Raw genomic sequence first — 24787 nt, 5'->3', positions numbered from 1 at the left:
ACCAATTTGTCAGAATAATTTGAAAAAAATATATTTTTCATCAGATAAAGTGGCAAAGTTAAAACAAAAGAAAAAGGAAACAAGTACCTGGCACATCCGTTGAGTCACACAGTGCACCTAGCACTGAGGTCTGACTTCATTATAGACAAGGTATTTTGTCACAGTCTTCAATAAATCTTACTATGTGTACAGGTAGTTCTCAAGTTGCAATGCCAATCACTGCTATCTTCTCCTCATTATTATTTTTCTGCTTATTACCCAACAGACAAAGTGTCTGACACATAATAATGAAGTCTTTAAAAGAGATCCCTAACTTCAAACCAGAAACATATTTCTCAAAATCAGTAAGGTCAGATCATCTGACATTCTCATACAATGAGGCTTTAAAAACATTATTTCATGGACCCAAAGGTCAAGAAATGGAAGAACGGCATTCAGAGCCCAGAAGGCTAAAGATATTAAAAAGAAAATTAATTGGGCTGTGCTGATTGTCCTGCCTAGCACTGTCCAGAAGTTCATGACTCCTACAAGGAGATGCTGCCTACTAAATGTTCTCTCATGACAAAGATTTGTGAAGAGATACTTGAAAGGACCTCTCTTCTCTAAGTGTATTTTCCAAGCTTGGAAAAAATCTGTGACCTTTGCCTTGGATCACCAGTTTTCAATATTTCATGCTTGGATTTCTCTAAAAAACTAGCCAAGGTGAGTTTTTGGTTTATCCACATGATATGGCAGCAGTAATGTGCAGGCTTAAGGTGTTAGTAATTGCAGTCATATGGTCCAGGTCAAGATAAAACAGCTTATTTACAAGTATGATGCAAAAAAAGCCAGAGACCTACAAGATGAATTTTGACATGCTTCAAACAACTACCCAAACTGAGTTTCTCAAGACATAAAGATCAATATCTTTGCTGTTATGAAAAGAATTATTTAATAACAGTTCTTTAGAATCACACTTTTAATTGTCACCCAAAAGATACAGAGTCACAGAGTGGTTGAGGTTGACAGATACCTCAGGATCTATCTAGTCCAAACCCCCTGACAAACAGGGTCTCCTGGAGCACATTGCACAGTATCATGTCCAGACAGGTTTTGAATACCTTCAGAGAAAAAGACTCCACAATCTCTCTGGGCTGTTCCAGCACTCTCTCCCCCTCACAGTAAAGATATTTTTCCTCATATCAGATGGAACTTCCTCTGTTTCAGTTTGTGCCCTTTGTCTGTTATCTTGTTGCTGAGCACCCCTGAAAAAATCTGGCCCAATACTCTTGACACCCTCCCATAGCATATTGGTATACATTGATAAGAACCATTCTTAGTCTTCTCTTCTCCAGGCTAAATAGACCCAGCTCTCTTGGTCTTTTCTCATAAAAGAGATGCTCCAGTCCCCCCACTCATCTTCATAGTCTGCTGCTGGACCTTCTCTAGTCTCTATGTCTCTCTTGTACTGGAGAGCCCAAAAATGAATGCAGTACTCCAGGTGTGGCCTCACTGAGGCTGAGGAGAGGGGCAGTTCTCTTGACTTGCTGACAACACTCTTCCTAAAGCACTCCAGGATACCAATGGCCATGGCCACACGGGCACAATGCTGGCTCATGGATAACCTGCTGTCCACCAGAACTCCCAGGTCCTTCTCCACAGAGCTGCTTTCCATCAGGTCAGCCCCCAATCTGTACTGGTTCATGGGCTTATTCCTCCCTAGGTGCTGGACCCTGTATTTGCCTTTGAGGCTGTTCTCTGACGATCTCTCCAGCCTGTCCAGGTCCCTCTCAATGGCAGCACATCCCTCTGGGGTATCAGCCACTCCTCCTAGTTTTGTATTATCAGCAAACTTGCCAATGGTGCACTCCGACTCTTCATCCAGGTAATAGATGAATAGATGGAACAAGACTGAACCAAGTACTGACTGCTGGGGGACACCACCAGCTACAGGCATTCCAACTAGACTAGACTAGATCACAACCCTCTGAGCTCTGCCATTCAGCCAGTTCTCAATCTTCCTAACTGTCCACTCATCTAACCCATACTTCCTGAGCTTTCATATGAGAATGTTGTGGAATACAGTAGTGAAAGCTTTGCTGAAGTCCAGGTAGAAAACATCCACTGCTCTCCCCTCATATACCCAGCCAGTCATCCCATCATAGAGGCTATCAGGTTGGTTAAACATGATTTTCCCGTGATGAATCCATGCTGACTAGTCCTTCCTTTCCTTCACATGCTTAGAGGTGACATCCAGGATGAGCTGTTCCATCACCCTTCCAGGGATGGCTGACTGGATCCTTTTCCTTGCCTTTTTTTGAAGACTGGAGTGGGACTGTTGTTTTTTGTTGTTGTTTTGTTTTTACAGTTCTCAGGCACCCCTTCATAACCTTTCAAAGATGATGAAGAGTGGTTTAGCAATAATATCTGCCAGCTCCCACAGCACTCATGGGTACATCCCATCAGTGACCATGGATTTGTGCACATCAAGTTTGCCTAAATGACCTCTAATCCAGTCCTCCTCAACTAAGGTAAAGTGGGCCCACATTTTCTCTAGTATTCCTTTTACTACTGTATTGAGAGAGATAACTCTCAACACACAATTTACAGTAACAAGGCTGGACAGCCCATTAACATATCTTTGAATTTGAATGGTTTTCAAGAGATTCAAAGTCAGATTCAAGTTTTCAGTTGATATTTCAGATGTAGAAGTGTGACAAAAGTTTCAATGAATGCATCTTAAGCTTGCTTTATTGTCATAAAAACTCAGTTAAACTTATGACCTAGCTGGTGAGGGGTGGGATGGAATGTATAATAAATGAATGCTGTTAGCATCTGTTTTAGCATTTTTCACAGGGCAATAACAGACAGGTTCTAGGAATAAGAAAGAATACGTTTTTTTTCTTTTATTTCCCAATAACAAAGTCCTCTCAGCTTCTTTCCACATCACTCTTCATTTTATAGACAAGTGAAAACCAGGGTAAGTTGATATTTGTATGGAATAGATACAGAAACTATTCAAGATGGTGGAATAAATTTAGCACTGTTGACAGTATTAGATGATGCAAAGATGATATTAATTCAGCTGGTATAACACTGTTTTAATAGTGAAATTATGTTTTGAGCCTATCTTCCCATTACTGACAAAAGTTAAGTTACTGTAGGAAACCGACAGCAACTTTGTGACTATGCCATAGGATCTCTTCCAACTCTTATATTATACTCCTTATAAAGCATGACCTCCATCAGAGGCTGAAGTATGGGGGTTATGCCACAAACAGCTCCTCACAGACCTCAGCGTGCTCAGTGCTGTAGAAAATACAAGCCAACATTGCCTTAACAGGATTAAGGCTTTGGAGAAGTCCAGAGACTATTTCACAGTCCTTGCAGCAGCTCTTTAAACCATCTGTGCTGAGCCTCCCACTGAGCTGCTCATAACAAAAAGGGTACCAAAAGATCTCTGCTTTTTCCTCAGCCTTATGTGCAACTAAAGGAATAACTTTCATTTAAGCCTTCTACAAGGAAAATATAATTAGCTACACACTAACCAAATATAGAAATCAATTTCTTCCTGATATACTCTCTACAGAGACAAGTAGGAAAATCTCCACTGATCAGGCTACACGAGATGAAACAGCCAGACTTACTGCAAGGAGAAAGGATCTCACATGATGTAAAGAGAAAAAAATAAACAACAGGAGTGAAATATTCACTCCACTACCTTTTAAGAAGTCAGATAGAATTGCATTGCAACATAACTACTAAGAATGCTATATTTAAAGAAAATATATTAAAACAGTAACAAGTTAATCACATATTAGTTTTGAAGACAGTGTTGGTATTAAAGTATTCTGCAGCATTTATATTAATGCTGCACATAAGTTCACATAAACTTTGATCTTCCAGTGAAATTATAATAGTTTATAAAATGTAATTCTTTGTGAATGAACTCAGGGAGATTAATTGCCATCTATGTTTTAGTAAAGCCCCAAATGCTGCAGATGCAGCCCCAGAGTAACCAGGGAGGTAAAGGGCAGAATGAATGATGAACAGAAGCCAGTGGGTGAGATGGACAAGGGCAAAGCAGAAGGACAAGCACAGCTCACAATTGTGCAGGCTGGAGTGGAAGGAAAGAGGTATATAACAAGCAAAGAAAGCAGAGACAAAATTATAGAGGTAAATTCTGTGCTTCTGATAGTATTGGAAAGACATACATCAGGTGAATACTAAGGATAATCTGAGAAGAACAATAAGAAATCTTGCATACTTATTCACTAAATGCTGGAGTCCTGTGGTTATTAAATAATGATATATTTATTCCTCAACTGTAGTCACTGATGGCAGCCATAAGTGCTAATATCTTAATGAACAGGTTGTCACTGAGTACATAGTAGACTATCCCAGCAGAGACAAGTCAGAGGTGAGTAAAAACATTCTCAGAGAGATGAATGTGACAAATTTCCTACTGAGTATTTTTGTGGCGCTTTGACAAATACAAGATTGAAAAAGATATCAGCAAGCAATAAGATTAATTGATGAATGATCTTGTCTTTGAGTAGAAGACTTTTTTGTGGAGAGTGCTAAACAAAAATAGTTATTTTGTTGTTGAGACTCCTTTAATCAAATGAACACATAAGTAATTATTCCATCTTGTTATAAGTGCATTTCAATATTCAAAACTAGCTCATGTTAACTATGTCTAGAAGTAATGTTTTGAGCTTGAGAAACTTGTTGCTTCACTGGAGTAAATCAGTACTGCTCCACTATAATAAATGTGTTTACTACCCCAACAGATAAGCCAAGAAGAACAGTTAACATTGACCTTTAATTCCAAAATGTATTACAATTTTAAGAACCCTGAAGCCTTTACACTATTCAGTCTAATCATGGTACATTTTACACCCTCAGTGCTAAAGATTGGCACTTAACTACTGCACACCACTATATACTTTTGTATCAAAATTATTTAATATTGTTTTGGAACAATCAACATATTATCTAGGGACACTTTTCTCTAATTTAGTTAAAATATGAACACATTCCAGACACTTATTTTCAATTAAGAGCAACAACAACCACCAAAATTGATCTATGACACGTGATGCTCCTGCTGCCCAGAAAACCTTTTTATTTGAACAATGTATGTGTACATTTCAGCTGGAATGTATCAGAAGTTTTGAATGGTCTAGCCCACCAGTATACCAGATATTACTGTGGAAGCAGATTTTTAGCATTTAGAATTCTGCTTCATATTTCTCTTCCTGAATCTATAACAAATTCTCCAAATATAGATAATGTCATTCAGATTCCACAGGTGCATGTAATTGACACCAAACTGTATGTATATTCAGTGAATGCAAGTACATTCAGACAATTATACATATTTTCAATATAATAATTTTAAAATAAGAAAAGTACCAAAGCTATCAAAGACACTAAAAAGCTAGTTAAATTATCACAATAAAATTTCTAATTTAACATTGCAGCTTTTTTTATAGCTGGACTAGACAGTTTAGAAAGATGAGTACTGATTGTAATTATCACCACTAGTGTCAGTCAGTTTTCCTATTTTTTATTATTATTTTTTCCCATCACAAGGAACTTTAATCTTCACACCTAGAATGCGCACTAATCTCTGTTACTCTGTAAGAAAGAAAAACTGGCCTTTGTGATGATCCTTTTGCCCCCAGACATACTGATCCTAAAAGGCTGAGAGACTGAGATAGCAACCTGCTTCCTCAGGCTATCTCCAGCTTTTAGAATCAGTTTTGCAAATGTGTTTTTTGAAAATATAAAAGATATAAAGGGTAAGCAATGTTTGTACCAGATCTGCAGAAGTCATGGCTCATAGAAGTTTTTAATTTCTTAACATAAATTTAAGATACTATTCACTTAAACAGTTTAAGCAAACAAGATAGTACCATGAAGCACAGGGGAATTGTTAGCAAAGGGAGGAGACAAGCAGAAATTTTTTCCTTTTTTGAATAAAAATATACAGTCAGCAGGGAGAAAGAAGGGTTAATAGTCATGTACTACGTGCAGAGTAAGACTAAAAAACTCACTATAAATGAAGTAAGAGACTAAAATATCCTCAGTATGGAGAACAGAAAAATGAAACTGGTAAGAAAATGTCAGCACAGCTCCTTAAGGGATTTTTCAGAGATTAGGTTAATAAAAAATCTAAACTTCTAAAATACAGGTGGGAAGAGAAGAAAATTGGAATATAAGATGTTCAATTAGAGTTTGTAGGAAAATGATAGAAGTAGAAAGAATTAAGAGCAGACAAAAGATAAGAGCAATGAAGGCCTAAGAGTATTTATTTTTGTTTAAGGAAGAAATAACATTCACTAAAAAGAAAACAGGTTGAGTAGTATGTCTTCTAGTTCTGTATTTCTGGAAGAACTTCTGCATAATATCATATGCAAATTTGCTCAAAGATAAAGCACATTGTTAGGACTACATAAGGAAAAGACCATAATTTTAGAATATGCAAGACACTTGCATTCTGCAAATGTCAAATTTTGTTATTTTACTCTGAATAGCAGCCATGTGCCACTGTTTTTAACAGATTAATTTGTGAATATATGTTGTGTGTGTACAACTCAGGGTAGAATTCTGCATTCCTACACAAAGTCATTCTACTCTAAAATTTTGTTGGTTGCTTCCTTAATAGGAAATGGACAGTTGAGCTGAGATTTCAAGGAACACTTCCAAAAGCAGCAGAATTCACAGCCTAATGGAAGAGGAGTAATAGCAGCACAAACCATATTTCTGCCCTTTGAATACTGTAATGTTCTTGGAACAAGAAAGGATCTTTAAATGTTTATTTAAGAATTTCAATGAACACTAACTGTTTGAGACTAAAACACAAAGTCTTGACTATAACGTGGATTAGAATGGGTGTCAAAGTTGTTTCTGATAATCAAGGCTTGTTCCATCTTCTCACCTCTAGCAAAACTACTTGGAAAAAATTTTAAAGATGATTACTACAGAGGAAATCTGGAACCCTCTTTGCCTGAAGAAGGACAAAAATAGATTGGAATCAGTGCACAGCAACATGCAGACTTCCAGAAGAATTGAATATGATTCTATGATTATATGGTGTTGTACACTGTGGATATTGAATTCCCATTCAGCTTTCCATAGGAACATAGCACAAAAAGACATAGCAAATCCTAACACAGGATTTCTGTTTCATTATGACAAATGTAAATTTGGAGTCATGTGCAGTAAATAGTAATAGGATAAAACCAATAACTTGATACTAAAACTCTAGATTGGCATGGTAATGGTTAATTCTACTCTTTTCAAATCTTCTGCACAAAGACCAGTTGTCTTAGTTTTTCATGGCACATAAAGGATATAACAATATGCACATTACATAGGTATATACATTTTCCATTTTATGTCTGTAAGATTAATTGGATAAAGTAAATTAGGACTAAATGGAAATAAAATTGCTTTAAAAAGTCATATGGAGATGAACTGCCTGCTCAGAAAGGCCTATTGCAAATGCTTCAAATCACAGGCACCCAGTGATAACAGTCAATCTAAATTCAAGACAACCAAGTAAAAAATCTGCTTAACAAAAATTAAATAATACATCTGACTGCTTAAAGCAGTGGACTGTATTGGCACCGATGAAGACTAAAACATTCTTTGTGTATTTGCTGCTGTTATTAACATGTGCTGCTAAGAATTCCATTATTCAACTGTCTGATGAAATGAGAAGCGCATTTTTTCAGGTACCTTCCAAATACCACACTTTATTTACATAGCTACTGATTTTGCTTTTAACAGAACATTAGGCTACACAATATAGATGCATATGTAGCAAACATTACTTTTAATCACTGATTGAGAAGGTCATATTCTCAAGTGCTGGTGTGTTTTGTCATATTTGGCACATCTACTAAATGATACCAGATCTGGACTGCTATGTTTTGCATCTAACCCTTAATACGCTGTTTTACTTTCTACATGTGACTGAACTATTCCAGGGAAATAGTGTCCTCCTAAGTAAAGTAAACTGCATTCTTTTGAATGGAAAATGCAACCTTCAATGATATTGTGCTCTCATTGGTGGTTCCAAATTATAAAAAACTAACAAGGTACATAGGTCAAAGATAGGCCTTCCTTCCAGAAACAATTGCATTCTCCTACACACAGTCAGAATCCAGACACAAGACCTCACACAGTGCTGTTAGTGGGAATTCTTATCAGCCTTATTAGCATTTTTACTGCTGACCTGAGTGAAGGTCAACCTTCAGACTTTCAGCAGTAGGGATTATGAGCTCACCCCCACTAATGTTTTGGCTCAGAAATTGATTTTTTTTTTTTTCCTTTTTACTGTGAGTCCCTCAGATGTCCCCACTTCTTGGGATATGATTTTCATTGTGTTTTAGAGTGTACAGTATAGATTCCTCTGTAATGAAACTAAATAGGATATATGCTCCAGGAGTGCTCCTTCTGAACTCCAGCTGCTAATGGATGTTCAGTGCATTGTATAAGACATGACTTCATCCAAAATAAATGAAATGAGTATAGTACAAACAAGACATTAGCACCAAGCATGGTCTACCCATCAGTTTCGGTAGGGCTGATACTACTTACAACTCCATTATGTAGATATAATATACATATATATGAATAAATACAATATATACATAAATATAATATAAATATATAATATATACATATATTATATATAACAAGCTTATAACAAATTTAAGCACTGGACTTTTGTAACAGAATAAACATGTATAGGGAAAAACAGTATTACTGCATGCTAAATAGATGACTAAAACAGAAATATCATATGATCTAATGCAAATATTTATAAACATATTTCATATCAGCTAATCTTTACTGCAGATCTCTCTGTAATATTTTTTACAGTATTCCATTAATATTAAGGCAATATTAATGACAAAAAGACTACTTTTAGTGGTACCAATATTTAACTTGTGATAACTGCAAAACCAACACAAACAAAGAGAAGATCAGATTAGCATTCCTACATCTACCTGAAAAAACACTGTTTTCAAACAGTAAGGGGTAGATATAAAAGCTTCCATGAGTGCTCTTATTCTTCCTCAAATCAAAACAGCTGCAAACACTATTTTACTAGGCAATATCCTTTTAATAAACGATGACTATACACCAGCTAGTTATTAACAACCATCAAACCTGGACACTTCGACAACCAAATCTGGGGCTTCTGCATTTTGAAAAGAAGGAAATTTTTAGCTGTAAGAAGATGGCTCCTGTGGAGTATCTATAGCAGTTCCAATAGTGAGAATAGTGAATACAGATTTTCATATAGTAACTTCATTTAATATACTGTTTGGTATTGCACCTTTAAAAGGAAGTGAATTTACAATGACCTGAATTAGTTCTACTTGTAGTAGGAAAATGTTGCTAATGATACTGTCAGGAAGGTTTCTTCATTTTCTACTCTAAGAGCATGATTCCCTTGTTTCATGGTCTATATATCACAGACGTGACAGATGGCACCAGCTGGCCCTGTACACTAAAAAGAAAGAGCTGTGAAAAGTTGCTATTGGGATATACAACAAACATACCTTGTGCTGCTTATTGCCTAAAACTATCTTCTGAAATTTGCTCCAAACACCAGAAAAACATGACAATTGAGTTCATACAATATAGTTTTGGACAATTGTCCATCAATTTCTCCTGACTTTGGAATCTTATCTAAGTCAGCTATTAAGTGAACCTAGCATCCATTACTTCACAGATACATTGTTCAATGCAGTTTTTTAAGCCAGCAGAGAAATGACTGAACACCACATCTGCCTGAAGCAGATTTTCCAGTTTCAGTGAAGCCTACAGAGTTGTTAAATTCCAGAGCAGGCAACATAAAGCATTGATCTTAGAGTTAAAATATTTTACAGGCAGTTTTAAGGGTAAATTGAACCACCATACTTATGTTCTTAGAATCCCTCTGAATTACAAGGAGCTAAAATATCCACTCTACTTTCACTTGAAGGAATTTGCGTCCCAAACACAGCTTGTGACTTCTGTATTTTAATTCCCTGAACTTCTTCAGTTGGAGGAAAAAATAAATTAAAAAAAGAGGAAAAAAAAAAATAATGTATCCCCTAAAAAAATAATAAAGTTGATAGTGAAGAAGTCTGGGAATGAAGTTTCACAAAAATGATTCAGAAACCAATGAAGCGATGTAATAGAAGGTAGTCCTTATCAAAAGTCCACTCACTGACAATTCAAAGTGTTTTGTTCTGATTTTCATCCAATAAAGTAAACATCCAATTTATTAAAGGTCCACAGATTTAGAAATGACTGTAAAGAGTGAAGATCTACCCTCAGCTCTGTGATTTTTGAAGATATTCTCTATCTGTAAGGACTACCTGTTTGTACAATATGTACATGTATTTTAATACTTCTGATTTCTCTTAATTTCCAAGAGTTTAGAATATTTGATTTACCCACACCACTTTGAAGAATTTCAAATCAGTCTGTAATCCAGTACTCTGAGACAAAATTGCTTTTACAAAATCCTTGTTACTTTTTAGAACCTATTGGTTTTAGAACCATATTATAGACCAAGACTGGTTTTTTGTTTGTTTTCCAAACAAGTGTTCAAAAGGGAGTTCATTACTGTAACCCATTGCTATAAAAGCACTATTTCTACCCTACCCAGCATCTCTGCAGGATGTTTCCAGTATCTTAAAGTATTAACAATGATTACTCCATAATTTAACTTGCGAAATCATCAACTTGAGGAAATCAGTTTAACTGTCTGGTATTTAAGGAATTTTAAAACCACCTGGAAAACCCACTCTTAATCTTTCAAAATTATGAATATATGCTGCTCATTAATATTTTCAAAGCAAATATGAAATGCAGCTGATATGTACAACCTGACTGAGGGTTCATGAATCTGGAAGGAAAAAACATGTATGCTCTGCTGAGCTAGTGCTCAGACTGCCTCTTTTGCCTCACAGGGCTGCTGCTATTGGCTGAAGCCTCAAGGGCAGGTCCCTCCAAGGGGACTTGAAGGCCTCATTATAGGTTTTAAATCAATTCCACCCTCCCCAAGCATCAGAATACTATGTGGGATGGGGGCCATGAGCTGCTTCTCATGGGGCTGGTAGGGCAGGATTGTGGCCAAGGCCCATCCCAGCACCCCTCCTGGGGGCAGCCCTAGCCCCATCACCAAGTGTCCCTGTGAGGCACCAAGGGCTGTGTTGAAATGGGTAGGGTACAGGGAGGCTGGGCCCTCATGGCCCTGACACTGAGTTTTTGCTGCTGTTACTGTGACACTGACCTTTCTGAATGCTTTGTTGTACTTTGGCTTTTCTTTCCAGGCACATAAAGTGTGCTTCAGACCTCCTTTGCTTATTCTCTAGAGAGAAGCTCCATTCTCTATAGGGTTCTGCTCCTTCTTTTAAATTGCAATGAGTAACTATATTGACAAAGATAAAGGATGCTTTGTGAGCTGTTATTGAGCTCAGAACAAACACAGTTGTGGTCACAGCTAAAAAAAGCCCTTATCTCTTACCACCTGCACAAGTAGTTCTCAGATATGGATTGATTTTTATACTGAATGACATTTGAAATCCACCATGCTAATAAATATATATAGACAGCAACCATCAGCATGATGAAACAGAATCTAACACGCTTCACTCCACTGCAGCATTTCTCTCACACGTTTATCACTGAGGGACGGGCTTCAGGTCAGCCTGACACAGTTCAGAGCAGCAGAAACATTAAGAGACAAAATGGCTTACATAACCTAAGTGTAATTTAATATCACAACCTGTTAGATCTTTTTATTCCTATTATTTGTAAACAGAAAAAAAAATAAAAAAAAATGTTGCTTTTCCATTTAAGTATGCATAGTTTTAAGAATGTAGAAACTGCACCACTTGTTTCTACTTTTCGGCCTTTCAAAAGAATAGAGTTACTGCAGGGCTTTTGCATTGCCAACTGTTAATCAAGAGTTATGACAAAATACCAAGCACTGCATCACCCTACAGTACTATTTATAAAGCAGAGTACTATCTGTTTAAGCCGGTAAAAATTTGACAATTGCATATTTCCTAGAGTTTATCCAGTTACCAAAAATGGCTCATCTGCTTTTAAAAATACTACCTTCTCCTCCCTTTAAGACAATTTTAGAGATATCTTTCACAAATGAATAAACTGATCTTTTGATCCCAGTATATCTTTCAAATAAATATTTTGTTTTAGTAAGTCTTTAAGTAAACAAATGGACAAACCAAAAAGCTCCTGGAAATGCCAAATAACTAAATGATAAGGAAAAAAAAAAAAATCACCTTTACGCTCTGTTAATCATTTCCAGTGAAATTTGAACAATATCTCCAGTTTGATATTTTCATTATTTGATAGAGGGAAGCTAGAAAACTTGCTGTAAAGAGAAAGCATCAATTTGTGGCTGTTCTGCACTAATGGCTTCCTAGGGACTAATAAAATAAGGTAGAGCCTAGTAAGAAGATTGATCTTTCATTCAGGATAACAATGAACCTTAGCTGCCAAGTCAAGTCAGACCCATTATTTTAAATGACAAGCTCAAAGCAGAAGTCACATACTTCCCATCAACCTGATATATTATCATACAAGAACATTTAAATTCCTCAGTCCTAGACAGAAGAAATTTGCATGTGGTGAAGCAGTCATGTACTTATTTAGTAAATCCCTCCTTCTGGCTACTAGTTCCACAAATATTGCTAGGGTTCACAAAGAAGCTTTGTGAAGGATGTTGACATAGCACTGCACAAGTCAAGAGATTTCAGATTCATGAAATGTGATACATCATGAAAACAGTGGAACCAGGTCAGACTGTACACATCTCTTATTCAATTTCCTATCTGAAACAACGGATATAAAAGAGTGAGAACTGGCAAGACAATAGGATAATTCCGCATTGCTCTTTCAGCATCTGGGACTTCCTGAGCTGGATAAGTCTATATGCCATTAGAAACTGTCAATGGATTTGTTTTCCAATATTATCCATTATTTCCAAGATTTCCCTTGAAACCATATAAGATTTTGGCATCCACAGTACCCAGTTAGTTCCACAGGTCTGCTATACAATTGAAAAAACATCACTTCTTCTGCCTTTTGATCCTGACACCTGCTAGTTTCCTCCGATACCTCCTACTTCTTGTACTGGAAGAGAGACAATACATCCTTACTTCCTTCAGGACATTTACAGACCTCTTACTCACCTTTTCTCTAGCTCTAGTGTAATTAATGTTTAACCATATAGCCTCTATTACAGAACTCTAATCATTCTTTTTTGCTTTCTGTGGTGTATCAGATTTGGGGGGACAAGAACTGTGCACAGTATTCAGGATATGGATGAAAGATGGATTTATACCATACATTTACCATTATAAAATTCTGTTTCTCTATGACTTTCCCAGTAATTCTTGTATTTGATTTGACTTTTGACAACAGCTAAGCCCTGAGATTATATGGAAGTATCCATTGCAAGATATCAATGTTTTGATGGATGATCAAATCACTTCTCCAAAAACCATATAAGGAAAATGCTTACAAAAGTGTGGGTAGGATTCTTCCACTTTAGTTAGGAATACTAGCAGCCAGATAGGAATTTGGATTTCAAATACACAGGAAAATCACATTTGAGCGAGACAATACGATGATAATGTTTAGAGTAAACTTCTTTATTAAATGCTATTAATTTACTTAAGTGAAGGAGACTCCCAACAAAAGTAACATTGAAAAATTTTCACAAAGGCCTTCCATAAATAAGTTTCAAGAGTAGAAAAGCATGAAAGCTTCAAAACAGATGAATTCTAGGAAAACCAGAGGCAACAAAAGTTTGACACTACAAGCAGTAAGGTTCTGCACAACACTTCAGTCACTTCCCTGTTGCATTTATTCCCAAAACTGATCTGTTACTTGTTATACACTCCTGCTTCATTTTCTTGGACTGCAGAGTAGAAAATTTTACGCGTTTCAGCAAATAATTATCACAGGATAAAAACAAACATGTTGTATGGAACAGGTCTGTCAATATATGAAGTACTCTTAGTATTAAATGATAGTAAATTGCATTAAAAATTGCTTGTAATTAGCAAAAAAAAAATAAAAATCAGCTCTATCAAAACTTCATCTGAGCTTATCCAACATTAAATAATACTACAATTTTCATTACAACAAAATTTCTTGAGTTAAATTTATATGCCACATGGAATTTTTCAGCAGTTTTCACAGAAAAGGAAAAAAATAAAATAAAGTATTAACTTACATGGTAAAGACATCAATAACATCTCCTGCAACTCTTGTCATCTCAAAGTAGGTTTGCAGAATGTTGACAGTTCCTGAAAGTGCTTCATGTCCACAACCACAGAACAGCGCAACGCCAGCATACAGCAAGATGGTAGCAATCAAAGATGCATAGGGAATACCTCCCAGGCATTTGATGCAACATTCAAAGCACCCTACATGAAAAGAAAGTTGTACGTTAACATATTATAACAAGGAAGGAAAAAAAATAAAGACAAAGAAAAGAAAAAACCTTTTTGTTTTGAGAAATGCTTCTGAAAAGTGAAGAGAGTTTTGATCAGGTATAATAATCCATCATTTCAGAAAAATCTGTGAGAGGACAAATGTTAATTGAACTTCTGAGTTTTCTCAGTTGATACTTGACCTATTAAATGTAGAAGACCAGCTGATTAACATGAAATTTTAAATAGTGAGTTCCTTGTACAGTTTCATGTTTTTTCTCAGAGCAGATTAGTGTCAGTTCCAGGCTATTCCAATATTCACAATACAGCTGTTGGATTACTGAGGAGGTTCCTCAATAATAGGGAACCACAGAGAGTATCCTATCCAATTCCTTCCATCACCATAGATTCACTCCATGTCTTTCATTTGCAAATACCGACAACAGAATTTCTCCACCCCATAGTACCATTTTGAGGGTGTAACTAAGTGTTCACTTTCTGGAATACCTCACAATAATAGATGAAGATATGCACTCAAATGGCACAGATTAAGAAACAGTTGTAGAAGCTGAATTTTCTTGCCACTCATTTACCTTACTAAGTGAGGGCAATTGCTCTTGATTTAGACCAGGACAACCCTTCCTCCAGCCATCGATCTCTAAATTGATGCTTAGTTCCACAACAAACCCTCTCCCCAGCATGCATGCTCAGGTTTCTGGCACTCTACCAAATCTCTACCAAATCTCTCCAGTTCCATAACAACTTTTACATCCTGTAGAGCCCTTCTTATTACCTTCTGGAAGGACAGAAAAGACAAAAAGGAACCTGTGGCAGAGGTAGAGCAGACAGCATTGAGTAAATACTCGTTTATCATTTATTTAGTTCTTCCACAGGCCTACTGACTACTTACTTAATGAGTAATTCTAGAGTTTTCAGTGTTGTCAAACCAACACAAAACTAAAGAAAAGCAATGAATCTTACAAATCAGATTTTAAAATGGATATCACGTATCATTCATAAACCACAAAAGGTAATGAGCCGTAGGTAACATTTGCTCCAATTCTTTTCTTTAAGCTGTTCAGAATGGGAAAATAGCTGTTTAATAACAGAACAAAAGAAATGCTATTTTAACTAGCAAAATGCTTTTGAACCACCAGTACAGAATGTGACTCAGCTGTACCATGTATGTATATGTCTGTACGACAGTGACAGCCATTCAGAGCTCTGAACACCATATTCACAAGGTAGCTACAACACACAGAAATAATTGCTAGAAAAGATTTTTAAAATTGTATAGGGTTTTGATGCTTGTTTTCCTCTGGCACTAGTACTTTCAAACTTTTTACTCTGCAAAATGAGCCTATTTAACCTCATACAGTTCAGCATTTATACTTATTATTCTTAAATTTACCAGTATTTTTCCTCAGGCAAAAATCTAGATCTGCTGGGACTGTGTATTTCTACACAAATGATAGGAAGTAATTCAAAGTACCATTCTTCTTTGGTACTTGAAACAGGAAGAACTGCATTGATCATTTTTTTTATGTCATTCCACAGAGAAAATGTAATAGCGAAATACATAGTTTTTGACAAGACAAGGAATTTTATTTTAAGTGGATAATGTTGAACTCCAAATACTGGCTATATTTAGCTACCAAAATTAATGTTTCATTGCATACATCCATTATCCAGTCAGAGAAGATCTCATAGGCAGCTACCTCAGCTCCTCTTAGTAGAATCTTTACTGTCTGTTGTTAGTAATACTCTTGGTATAGGTATATAAACTTCTGTTTTAAAAGGCTTGTAAAGTGTTCTTTACACAGTCTTTGCCTAGACAAATCTGTGCACTATGCTACTAGTTTACACTTTTTGTGTGTATGTGTGCAAGTATTCTAACGTACCTCCAAGCGCACCAGCCAAACTTAATTTGACCTCATCTGTTTATGTGATCTTTTTTCTACATTAAGGAAAGAAATTATTCAGACCTTGAGCAGAAGCAGAAGCTGTGATTGTGATTTGCTAATTATCCACACAAATCGCATCATCACAATCATTTCCTTTCTTGTGCTTGAGTGATATGTGAACTCTTTCTCCTCAGTGCAGGATATATAACCGACAAATAATTTTCTTTCTATTTCTAATTCTTCTTTCTATTCTTCTTTCTATTTCTAATTCTCCTAAATTTTCTTTTACGTTTGCAAAACCTCCTTGTGAAAGTGCCAACAATAGTTAAAAGGGAAAAATATATTGGAAAGCATTTTTTTTCTATGGGAAAACAGTAGCACAGTCATCACCACAACCTTCAAAGAATTACTTTGCAAACCAATTTAAGACTACCTTTTTAATTCTAAGTGCATGTACAGATTGTGACATTATTTCTGTTCACTATTATTTTCATTGAAAAGTGTGGGAAACTGTAGGTTATAGAGCATTTTAATAGTGTAATTATTACAAAACAAAACAAACAAACAAACCAGTGCACTCCCTCAACTCATATTGATAGTCTCTTTTTCTTAGACATGGATAACAATGGCAGCTAAAACGTAAGAAGGGCAACAGACTTTGTTATTTTTGTACACTACTTAAAATTAGCTATAATTTCATCCAGAACTGTCCCTTGTTTTTATTAACTATTCAAAATTCCAGTTACAATTACACATTGGAAAAAAAAAAAAAAAAAAAAAAAAGTATTTGCTAGAGAAAAAAACCCAGACCAGTAAGATCATTAATAATCTATCACAGTACATTCTATATCAGAAGTATAAATTAGAATTGCATTTTCATCAGATGCCTTCAACATATTTGTTCAATTATATTCAGGGTAATTAAATCTCAAATGGATTGCTTAAATGGGTTCCAAATAATTCAGTTTTAATGCACAGTGGTACTAATATGAAATATGCTTCCCAGTCAAAAAGAAGAAATATTATTTCAAGAAGCCCACAATAGAATAACTGTGCTGTTCAAACAACTATATTTAGCAAATCCACCTGTCAGAGAGATCTATAATTTCTGTGTTACCATCATTTGATATAACAAACTTCCAAAGACAAATTAAAGATGTATAATTGGGCTAAAAGATATTTAAAAGACAGTTTTCAACTAATATTAAAGACACACCTAAATTTAGTAAACATGGTTTTAATTCTTACCAAGCACACAGCATGGCAATTTACACAGCAAGTAATAAAAGGTACTTTCTTTCTCCTACATTGGGAGTGACGTATATGCCTTTACTTCTCCCAGAGATAACAAACATGTTTCTGTTGTGTTCCATCCTCCTGAACTATACTGAAATCTGAAAAAAAATGACTGTCTCTCTTCCTGGGAAACTGATACAGATTTGGATATGGGTAATATATATACATAGTTCTATCATAATTTTCAACATGGAATAGTAATAAATTTATATATATATATATATATATATACATACACACACATTGAATTGAATATATCTACAAAAGTAAATAGGGATTAACAAGTACATACTGAGCCCCCCCACCTCTCAACCCCCTCCCAGAGGACTGTGTTCAGTTCTGGGGCCCCTGACACAGGAAGGACATGGAAGTATTAGAATGAGTTCAGAGGAGAGCCACAAAGATGATCAAGGGGCTGGAGAACCTCTCCTGCAAAAACAGGCTGATAGAGTTGGTGTTATACAGCCTGGAGAAGAGAAGGCTCCAGAGAGACCTTAGAGCAGCCTTCCAGTACCTAAAGGGGGCCTACAGGAAGGCTGGAGAGGGACACTTTGTCAAAGAGGGTAGTGGTGGGACAAAGGGTAATGGCTTTAAACTGAAAGAAGGTAGATTTAGATTAGGTATAAGGAAAAAAATCTTTACTATGAGGGTGGTGAGGCACTGGAACAGGTTGCCTAGAGAAGCTGTGGATGACCCATCCCTGGAGGCGTTCAAGGCCAAGTTGGATGGGACTTTGGGCAACCTGATCTAGTGGGAGGTGTCCCTGCCTATATCAGGGTGTTGGAACTGGTTGGGACCTTAAAAGTTTGAACCTTTAAGGTCCCTTCCAACGCAAGCCATTTTATGATACAACAGTTTCACTGGATCTTTCATCTTAGCCATATTCCAGCAATAATCAATGTTGGGAATACAAAAATTCATACTCTGTCACACTAGCCTGTACTCCTTCATCAGGCCAGATGTTTTAAGAATAAATACCTTGCTGGCTTCCTCTGTGGCACCAAAGTACTCTGATAAAGTATTCTTTGTACTTGGACATCTTTCTAAAAAATGATAAGAATTACTAGATACCAAAATGTCAACAAAAGAGAAGGCTACATGATTTGCCCTTCTTAGCAGAACACAGATCTAAGCTATTGTGATAGCAGAGAATCAATGATTTGGCAGTAGAGGTTCATCATGAGTCATGACCAAAGGCCTAGATTTCATGTAGTGAAGATGCATTTGAAGCTTTAGCTGGGTAACATCACAAAGAGCCACTCTCTGCACCTCTTCTACTACACAAGTCTTGGCAACATGGGAAAGCTGTCTTGAATTGACTGGAACTACATGTTTAAAGCAAAATGCCTTATCAACCTTTCTAGTCAAACTGGAATTTAGCCTTTCTTTTCATCACTTTTTTTTTTCATATTATTTGACAGGTAAATGATCATCCTACATGCTGTATGCTTCCTTTAAGGTACCAGTGCCACCTTTCCCAACCCTGTCATTTGTAATTGTAACAAAGAACTTAAATAAGTGAAAGCTCCTGGCTGCACATCTCACAGCTTGTCAAGGAAATTGGCTCAGTTACCATTTAGGTGACTACACAAACCTCCATTTGGTAAGGTATTGAGAATGAGCTTGACTGCAAACATGTGGCCTGTCTCATCAACTTAAAATCAAATTAACACTATAACTTCAATAAAAGACAGAATAGGAGACAAATATCTGACAGATATCAGAATAGGAGACAGACAGATATATATCACAACTATGTCCAAATAGTATGACCTCATCCTTGAATAAATTGTTCTTTTTAGTAATCACCTATGAAAACACTTAAAGTCCACAAATATAAGTGACAATAAACAGTACTAGTTTGTAAGTGTTTTTATGCCAATAACTTTTTTTTTCTTTCTTTTTAAACTTATTGGAATGAAAAGCCCCTATAAAACACTTCCTATCTCCTTGTCCTTTTATCCAACTGCCACCATCTTAGCTGCTTTTCCTTAAGCCTATTTATATTATTTGACAGTTTTATTGTATAAGTAGCTGCAAAATCTAATAAGAATGAGAACCTGAATAAAGAATAAATATAAAGAATATAAATAAAATATAAAGAATAATTATAAAAGTGGACACAATCTGGACTTTTCCTAACATATTTAACACATTAGGACGCTTCCATTATTACCAGGTACTTACCAGCTAATGAAAACTGTTGTGTAGCTCAGAGCTCACCTATGATCTGAACTGTGCTTTGAAATTGTCTTGTTTCTATTTTTCAGAGAAGGAACAGGAGTGACTCCCATTCTTTATTCAGTGCCTGGAGTTGTAATTGAAAAAATTGAGGCCTAAAAAACTGTAACCCTAATTTTGTTTTTCCAAAATATCAAAATCAAGTCTCTGCCTCTGTTTCCTTCCAGATTTTTCAGGCAGTCAGCTCAAGTTTTAATAATGCCTTGAAGACTACAGGCAATTTCAGTGGTGGCTCTATGGTAGACTTTTTGTTTGAGGGACAATATGTATTTGAATGATGGAATGGTTCTAGAATGATACTGTTTTATAGTGACAATATTAATGATGTTGAAATCACAGCTCAACAGAATTTATTCTTAATGTTGACTGCTGATGGTTTAGCAGAGTGACGTAGGGATCTGTACATGCTTCAGATTTTTTTTTTCTTTTTTTCATTATTTTTTTTATACCTGGACAAATATATTTTGCAGTGTGAATTAATGCAAAATTTCCAGAGAAAGTACTAATTCAAATCTTTGATGTAAATACATATAAAAACGTATTCACTCACACCTTTGAATTAATCTATGAACATAAATGAAGACTCATATTTATGGGACACTGACAATTGTGACAATATACAAAAAAATGGATTGTGATTAGCTGTTATATACTCTTCAGTACATTAGGTTTATTGCTGTTTAATGAGTCAAATCTTAAACTAACAGTTCATAAGCATTCAAGGTAGGGACACAGAGCAGTCCCCTCCTGACACACAAGCCCATAGGTTATAACATGGTCAATCTATGTTATTTTTAAAAAATACTACTGCTTGAGTTAACACACAACAATTGTCAGCTTCAAAATCACTCTAAAGCTAAAGGGAATGAAGGAAAGTAATTCCTCAAAATGCGATACAAACAATTTGGTCCAATTTTCACACTAACAAAGTTTCACACTAACAAAATATTGCAATTAAAATGCTTTGCCCATTACATTTACATTTTATATCATGTAATTTAGATTTGTGTGGTGAATAAATTGGCAATTTGTTATTAATAAATAAGTTAAAAACTTGTTATATGTATCAGTAATGCATAGATGATGACTGAAACTATTGTAGATGCCTATAACCATGTTTTTGATCCGCTGGAAACAATAACGATTTGTAAGAGAACTAATTTTATATAACATTAAGAATTGTATTCTCATTATAAAGTGAATGGCAATGTTATGGAACACAAAACTAGAAAATAAGTATTCTTTTCATCCCTCTCACTTAGAGTTCATAGAACTAATTCCACCTCCTCATCCCTGAACAAAGCTATTTCTCCCAAATGGAAAACTACTATGTAGCATGTACTGAAATGTGTGATTCTGCACTATTTTTTCCTCATTCACAAACAGGCTGAGTTCCACTGGGCTTTAAGCAACTTTTTTTTTTTTTTTTTTTAGCTCATTATTCAGATCTTGCAATCCAGAGAACATTCTTCCATGAATTTTCTGTGCATTTATCTGTTTAAGTAGAAAATTCTATAAACTTTCAGTGGTATTCATAAATTACAACTTTTAGAGAAGGTAACTTCCCCTTTCTTTCAGGTGGTGGAATAGAGGAACAAATAGGGTATTTAGCAAATGACTTTTCATGGTAGTCCTCATGATAGTATCATAGAATGGCTCTGAGTTTGAAGAGACCTTAAAGATCATCTAACTCCAACCACGCTGCCATAGGAAGGGATGCCACCCACTAGGTCAGATCCCCATCCAGCCTGTCCAGGGATGGGGATAGCTTGAATATGATTTTTCACAGTACTTACATTTATATAAGACCTTTATGTGATCAAATCACACTTTACTGATGTCATTTACAGTTGTACATGCTTAACATTCAGAAATAATGAAAATGCAATTAGAGGATTTGTGAGTACTTTGTTCTCAGCAGCTGTTCAGGACATAGAGGAAATAAGTATATAAGGACAATACCAAATATTCAGCTGCTTTAAATGATCTCTAATTCTTTATAAACTTTTCCACTACTAAATCTGATAGTGCACGTAGGTTTTGCAGTTGTTAGCTGATAGCAGTGAAATGCTGCATCTCAGAAATACTGAGCTCTTGGATGTGGTAGTGAGTGAGAATTTCTTTCATCTGGTATCACATAGACCTTGCTTTTTATTCCACATCATGGGCAATTTCTGATCCTATATCCTCCTATTTTCCATTGTTCTTATCTCAAAATCATCTCTTTGACTTTATCTGCTCCCTTTACCTGCAGACTGTCTCCACCCTACTTTCATCCCTTTGAACACATATTTGCCTGAGAAACAACCATAACAGATAATCGTGCTCATTCTCTGCAAAGCTGAGAGAGAGCAGGATCATCTGCTCTGTGGGATGAGTGGTGGAAATGCAGCTTCATCTCCCTCTTTTCCCCCAGCCTTTGTTCTACCTACCTAATTCCATCACTCCTCTCCGAAGCACTGAGATACTCCTCAATGAAACATGCACACAGTTTTTATTTATTATCCAAAAGCACAGAATAATGTCAACTAAAACAGAAAGAAGAAAAAAAAAAAAAAAAAAAAAAAAAGTAGTAGCATAGAAAGCTCCTGTCTGAAATTTTGAATATTCTGAACATTTAGGTCTGGCAATAAAACTATAGTCTTTTAATGGAAGCATTAAGTAACTTTATATATGACTGTCATTTCAACACCTCAAGAAAAAAAAATAATAATAAAAAAAAAAAAAGATGAAGGAATAGACAATGATGGGACTGACAACTGTCAACCTTCTGTGTTGTCTGAATAATCCAGTCATGACCTGACCAGTTTTAAGGACAACAGTTCCATAAAACTAATGAATGCCACTTTGTCTATTTTTCAGAATAAGTATGTGAAAATGTGTGAAACTTTGAATGTGTGTTACATTTCTCTATATGGCAAATAATTCTTTAATCCCATTTAACACAAACCTTTGGATCTATCAATAAACAGTTTTGCAGACAAGTAAAACACAGAAATCAAAGTGCAATGAATTTAGAATAAACAACTTAAAGGTATGATTTACTCAATACAAATTTATCCATTCACTTTTTTTCAGTGATAACAACTATAACCATACAGGTCATAACCAAAGTCTCTAATGATCATATTAACCTCAAAAAAAAATCACTTGAATTGAGTCATTATTGACCAATTCCTCTACCAAGATCTTGAAATAAGTTAAGTCTGGCTTCAAAACAGACAATACATATAAAACCTAAGCCAGATCTCACTAGAGTTAAACAGCATCTATTACTGACTCCAGCAGGAACAGTAATTTCAGCAAGTACTCAGTGAAGGGACATTTTTTAAAGAGTAAGTGTATAAAAATCTGTATCAAGGAAAATAACCCTAGATTATAACTAGATGCATAAGCTCTCATTTACCATGTATCTCTTGTTCCACTGATGTGCTATACAGCATATTTCCTCTGTAGATCTTCACAGTTATTCCACTGCTATGGGACGCTCTCTAATCTCACTTTTCACAGCCAAACATACCTACCTTCCTGTAAATTATTTCATTGAAGTAATTCCAGAAAAAGAAATTAAGCAAAAATCAAGACATATGCAAAATAAAACCAGGGGTATAATGAAACAAATATTAGGACTTGAGCAGAGGCAGTCTTAAATTCTGTTAATAATGTGTAATATCTGCATTAGATTTCCCTTATTTAAAACATTTTCAGTTTTTTTAAAGTTTTTATTTATTTATTTGTAAACCAAAGAAAATTTCCAGGTAGTGTGCCAGTCTGCCTTTGAGGTACAGATGACTTTTGCTTATTCTCTCAAAAGGTTTGAGCTTAAAAGATTTCTAATGTAATATATTATCCCATCAAACACACTGGTGATTTAAAATAAGGTCACTACAGAAAGTGAACAGCTGCTTTAGGAATACATAGCTTTTATCATCCATAAAAAAAATAACAGACATTTCTCTTTCTTACAGCAGTGATTTTTACCTAACAATGTTTTTGCAAGCCCCACGGTGAATACGGTCAACCAGTACTTGATGAGTATTACATTTGTATTATCTACATTTTATAAGTCTTTACTTATTCAGAAATCACAAACTGAATAATGTGAACTCCTATTTAAAATATAATTTTAATATTATGTATAGCTTAATTAAAGCAGACAAATGAAACAGAAACTTTAAAATTTTAAAAATCAATGGCATATATATGTATACATATTTCCTGAAAAGACTAATTGTTTAGTGGAAAGGAAAATATATAATTCTCTAACCTAAAATTAAAAATGTATAAGTCACTATGTAAAAACAATTTTAAAAGAAAAAACAAACAAACAAACAAAAAACTTCAAGTGTTACTGAGATCATGTATTATAGTCTCTTCAACACCATTCTAATAGTAGTATATTTTACTACTGGAAAATTTTTCTGGAAAATTAAAAAAGTGAAAAGGTCATGAGACAGAAAGGTTTGAAAAATATGAAAAGATAAGCATATTTGAAAAAAAAATTCTTAAAGTAAAAGATATATATCTGTTACTATCGTACTTACCTATATCTACATAATTTAAATTGTATTTTTAACAAAGAGAATGTGTGTCTTTTATGCTGTAGCATTTTTGTGCTCTAATGAAACTAAGTAATCCAAAATACTGACCTATCGAAGACAGGATATAAAAGTTTAATCACAGGAAAAACTTTTTAATTATTTTTTTAAGACTCAAACAAAATTTTAATTTATTAATTCCATAGATTTTTTTCTAACTAATATTAATGAGGCATCAGTTATATAACTTTGTCAAATTCTCCATGCCAACTCAATTACTACGTATTTTACAGATTGTTTATTTATGTATTTCTTCTACAAAGAGTACTGCCATTTTACCATTGAT

The 24787-nt window shown here is 35.2% G+C and overlaps 1 protein-coding gene across 1 annotated transcript in view; it reads right to left on the bottom strand.

The window, feature by feature from the left end:
- GPM6A (glycoprotein M6A) overlaps positions 1-24787 on the bottom strand; it is a 109126-nt gene that overhangs the window by 26318 nt on the left and 58021 nt on the right. The window contains exon 2 of the mRNA XM_027456384.3: positions 14264-14456. Within this exon, the coding sequence (XP_027312185.1) occupies positions 14264-14456 (193 nt within the window). The remainder of the gene's footprint in view (positions 1-14263; positions 14457-24787) is intronic.

Source organism: Anas platyrhynchos, chromosome 4 (genome assembly GCF_047663525.1).
Source record: "Anas platyrhynchos isolate ZD024472 breed Pekin duck chromosome 4, IASCAAS_PekinDuck_T2T, whole genome shotgun sequence".
NCBI lineage: Eukaryota > Metazoa > Chordata > Aves > Anseriformes > Anatidae > Anas > Anas platyrhynchos.
The sequence above is the reverse complement of the archived record's forward strand: the minus strand, read 5'-3'. Positions and strand labels throughout refer to the sequence as shown.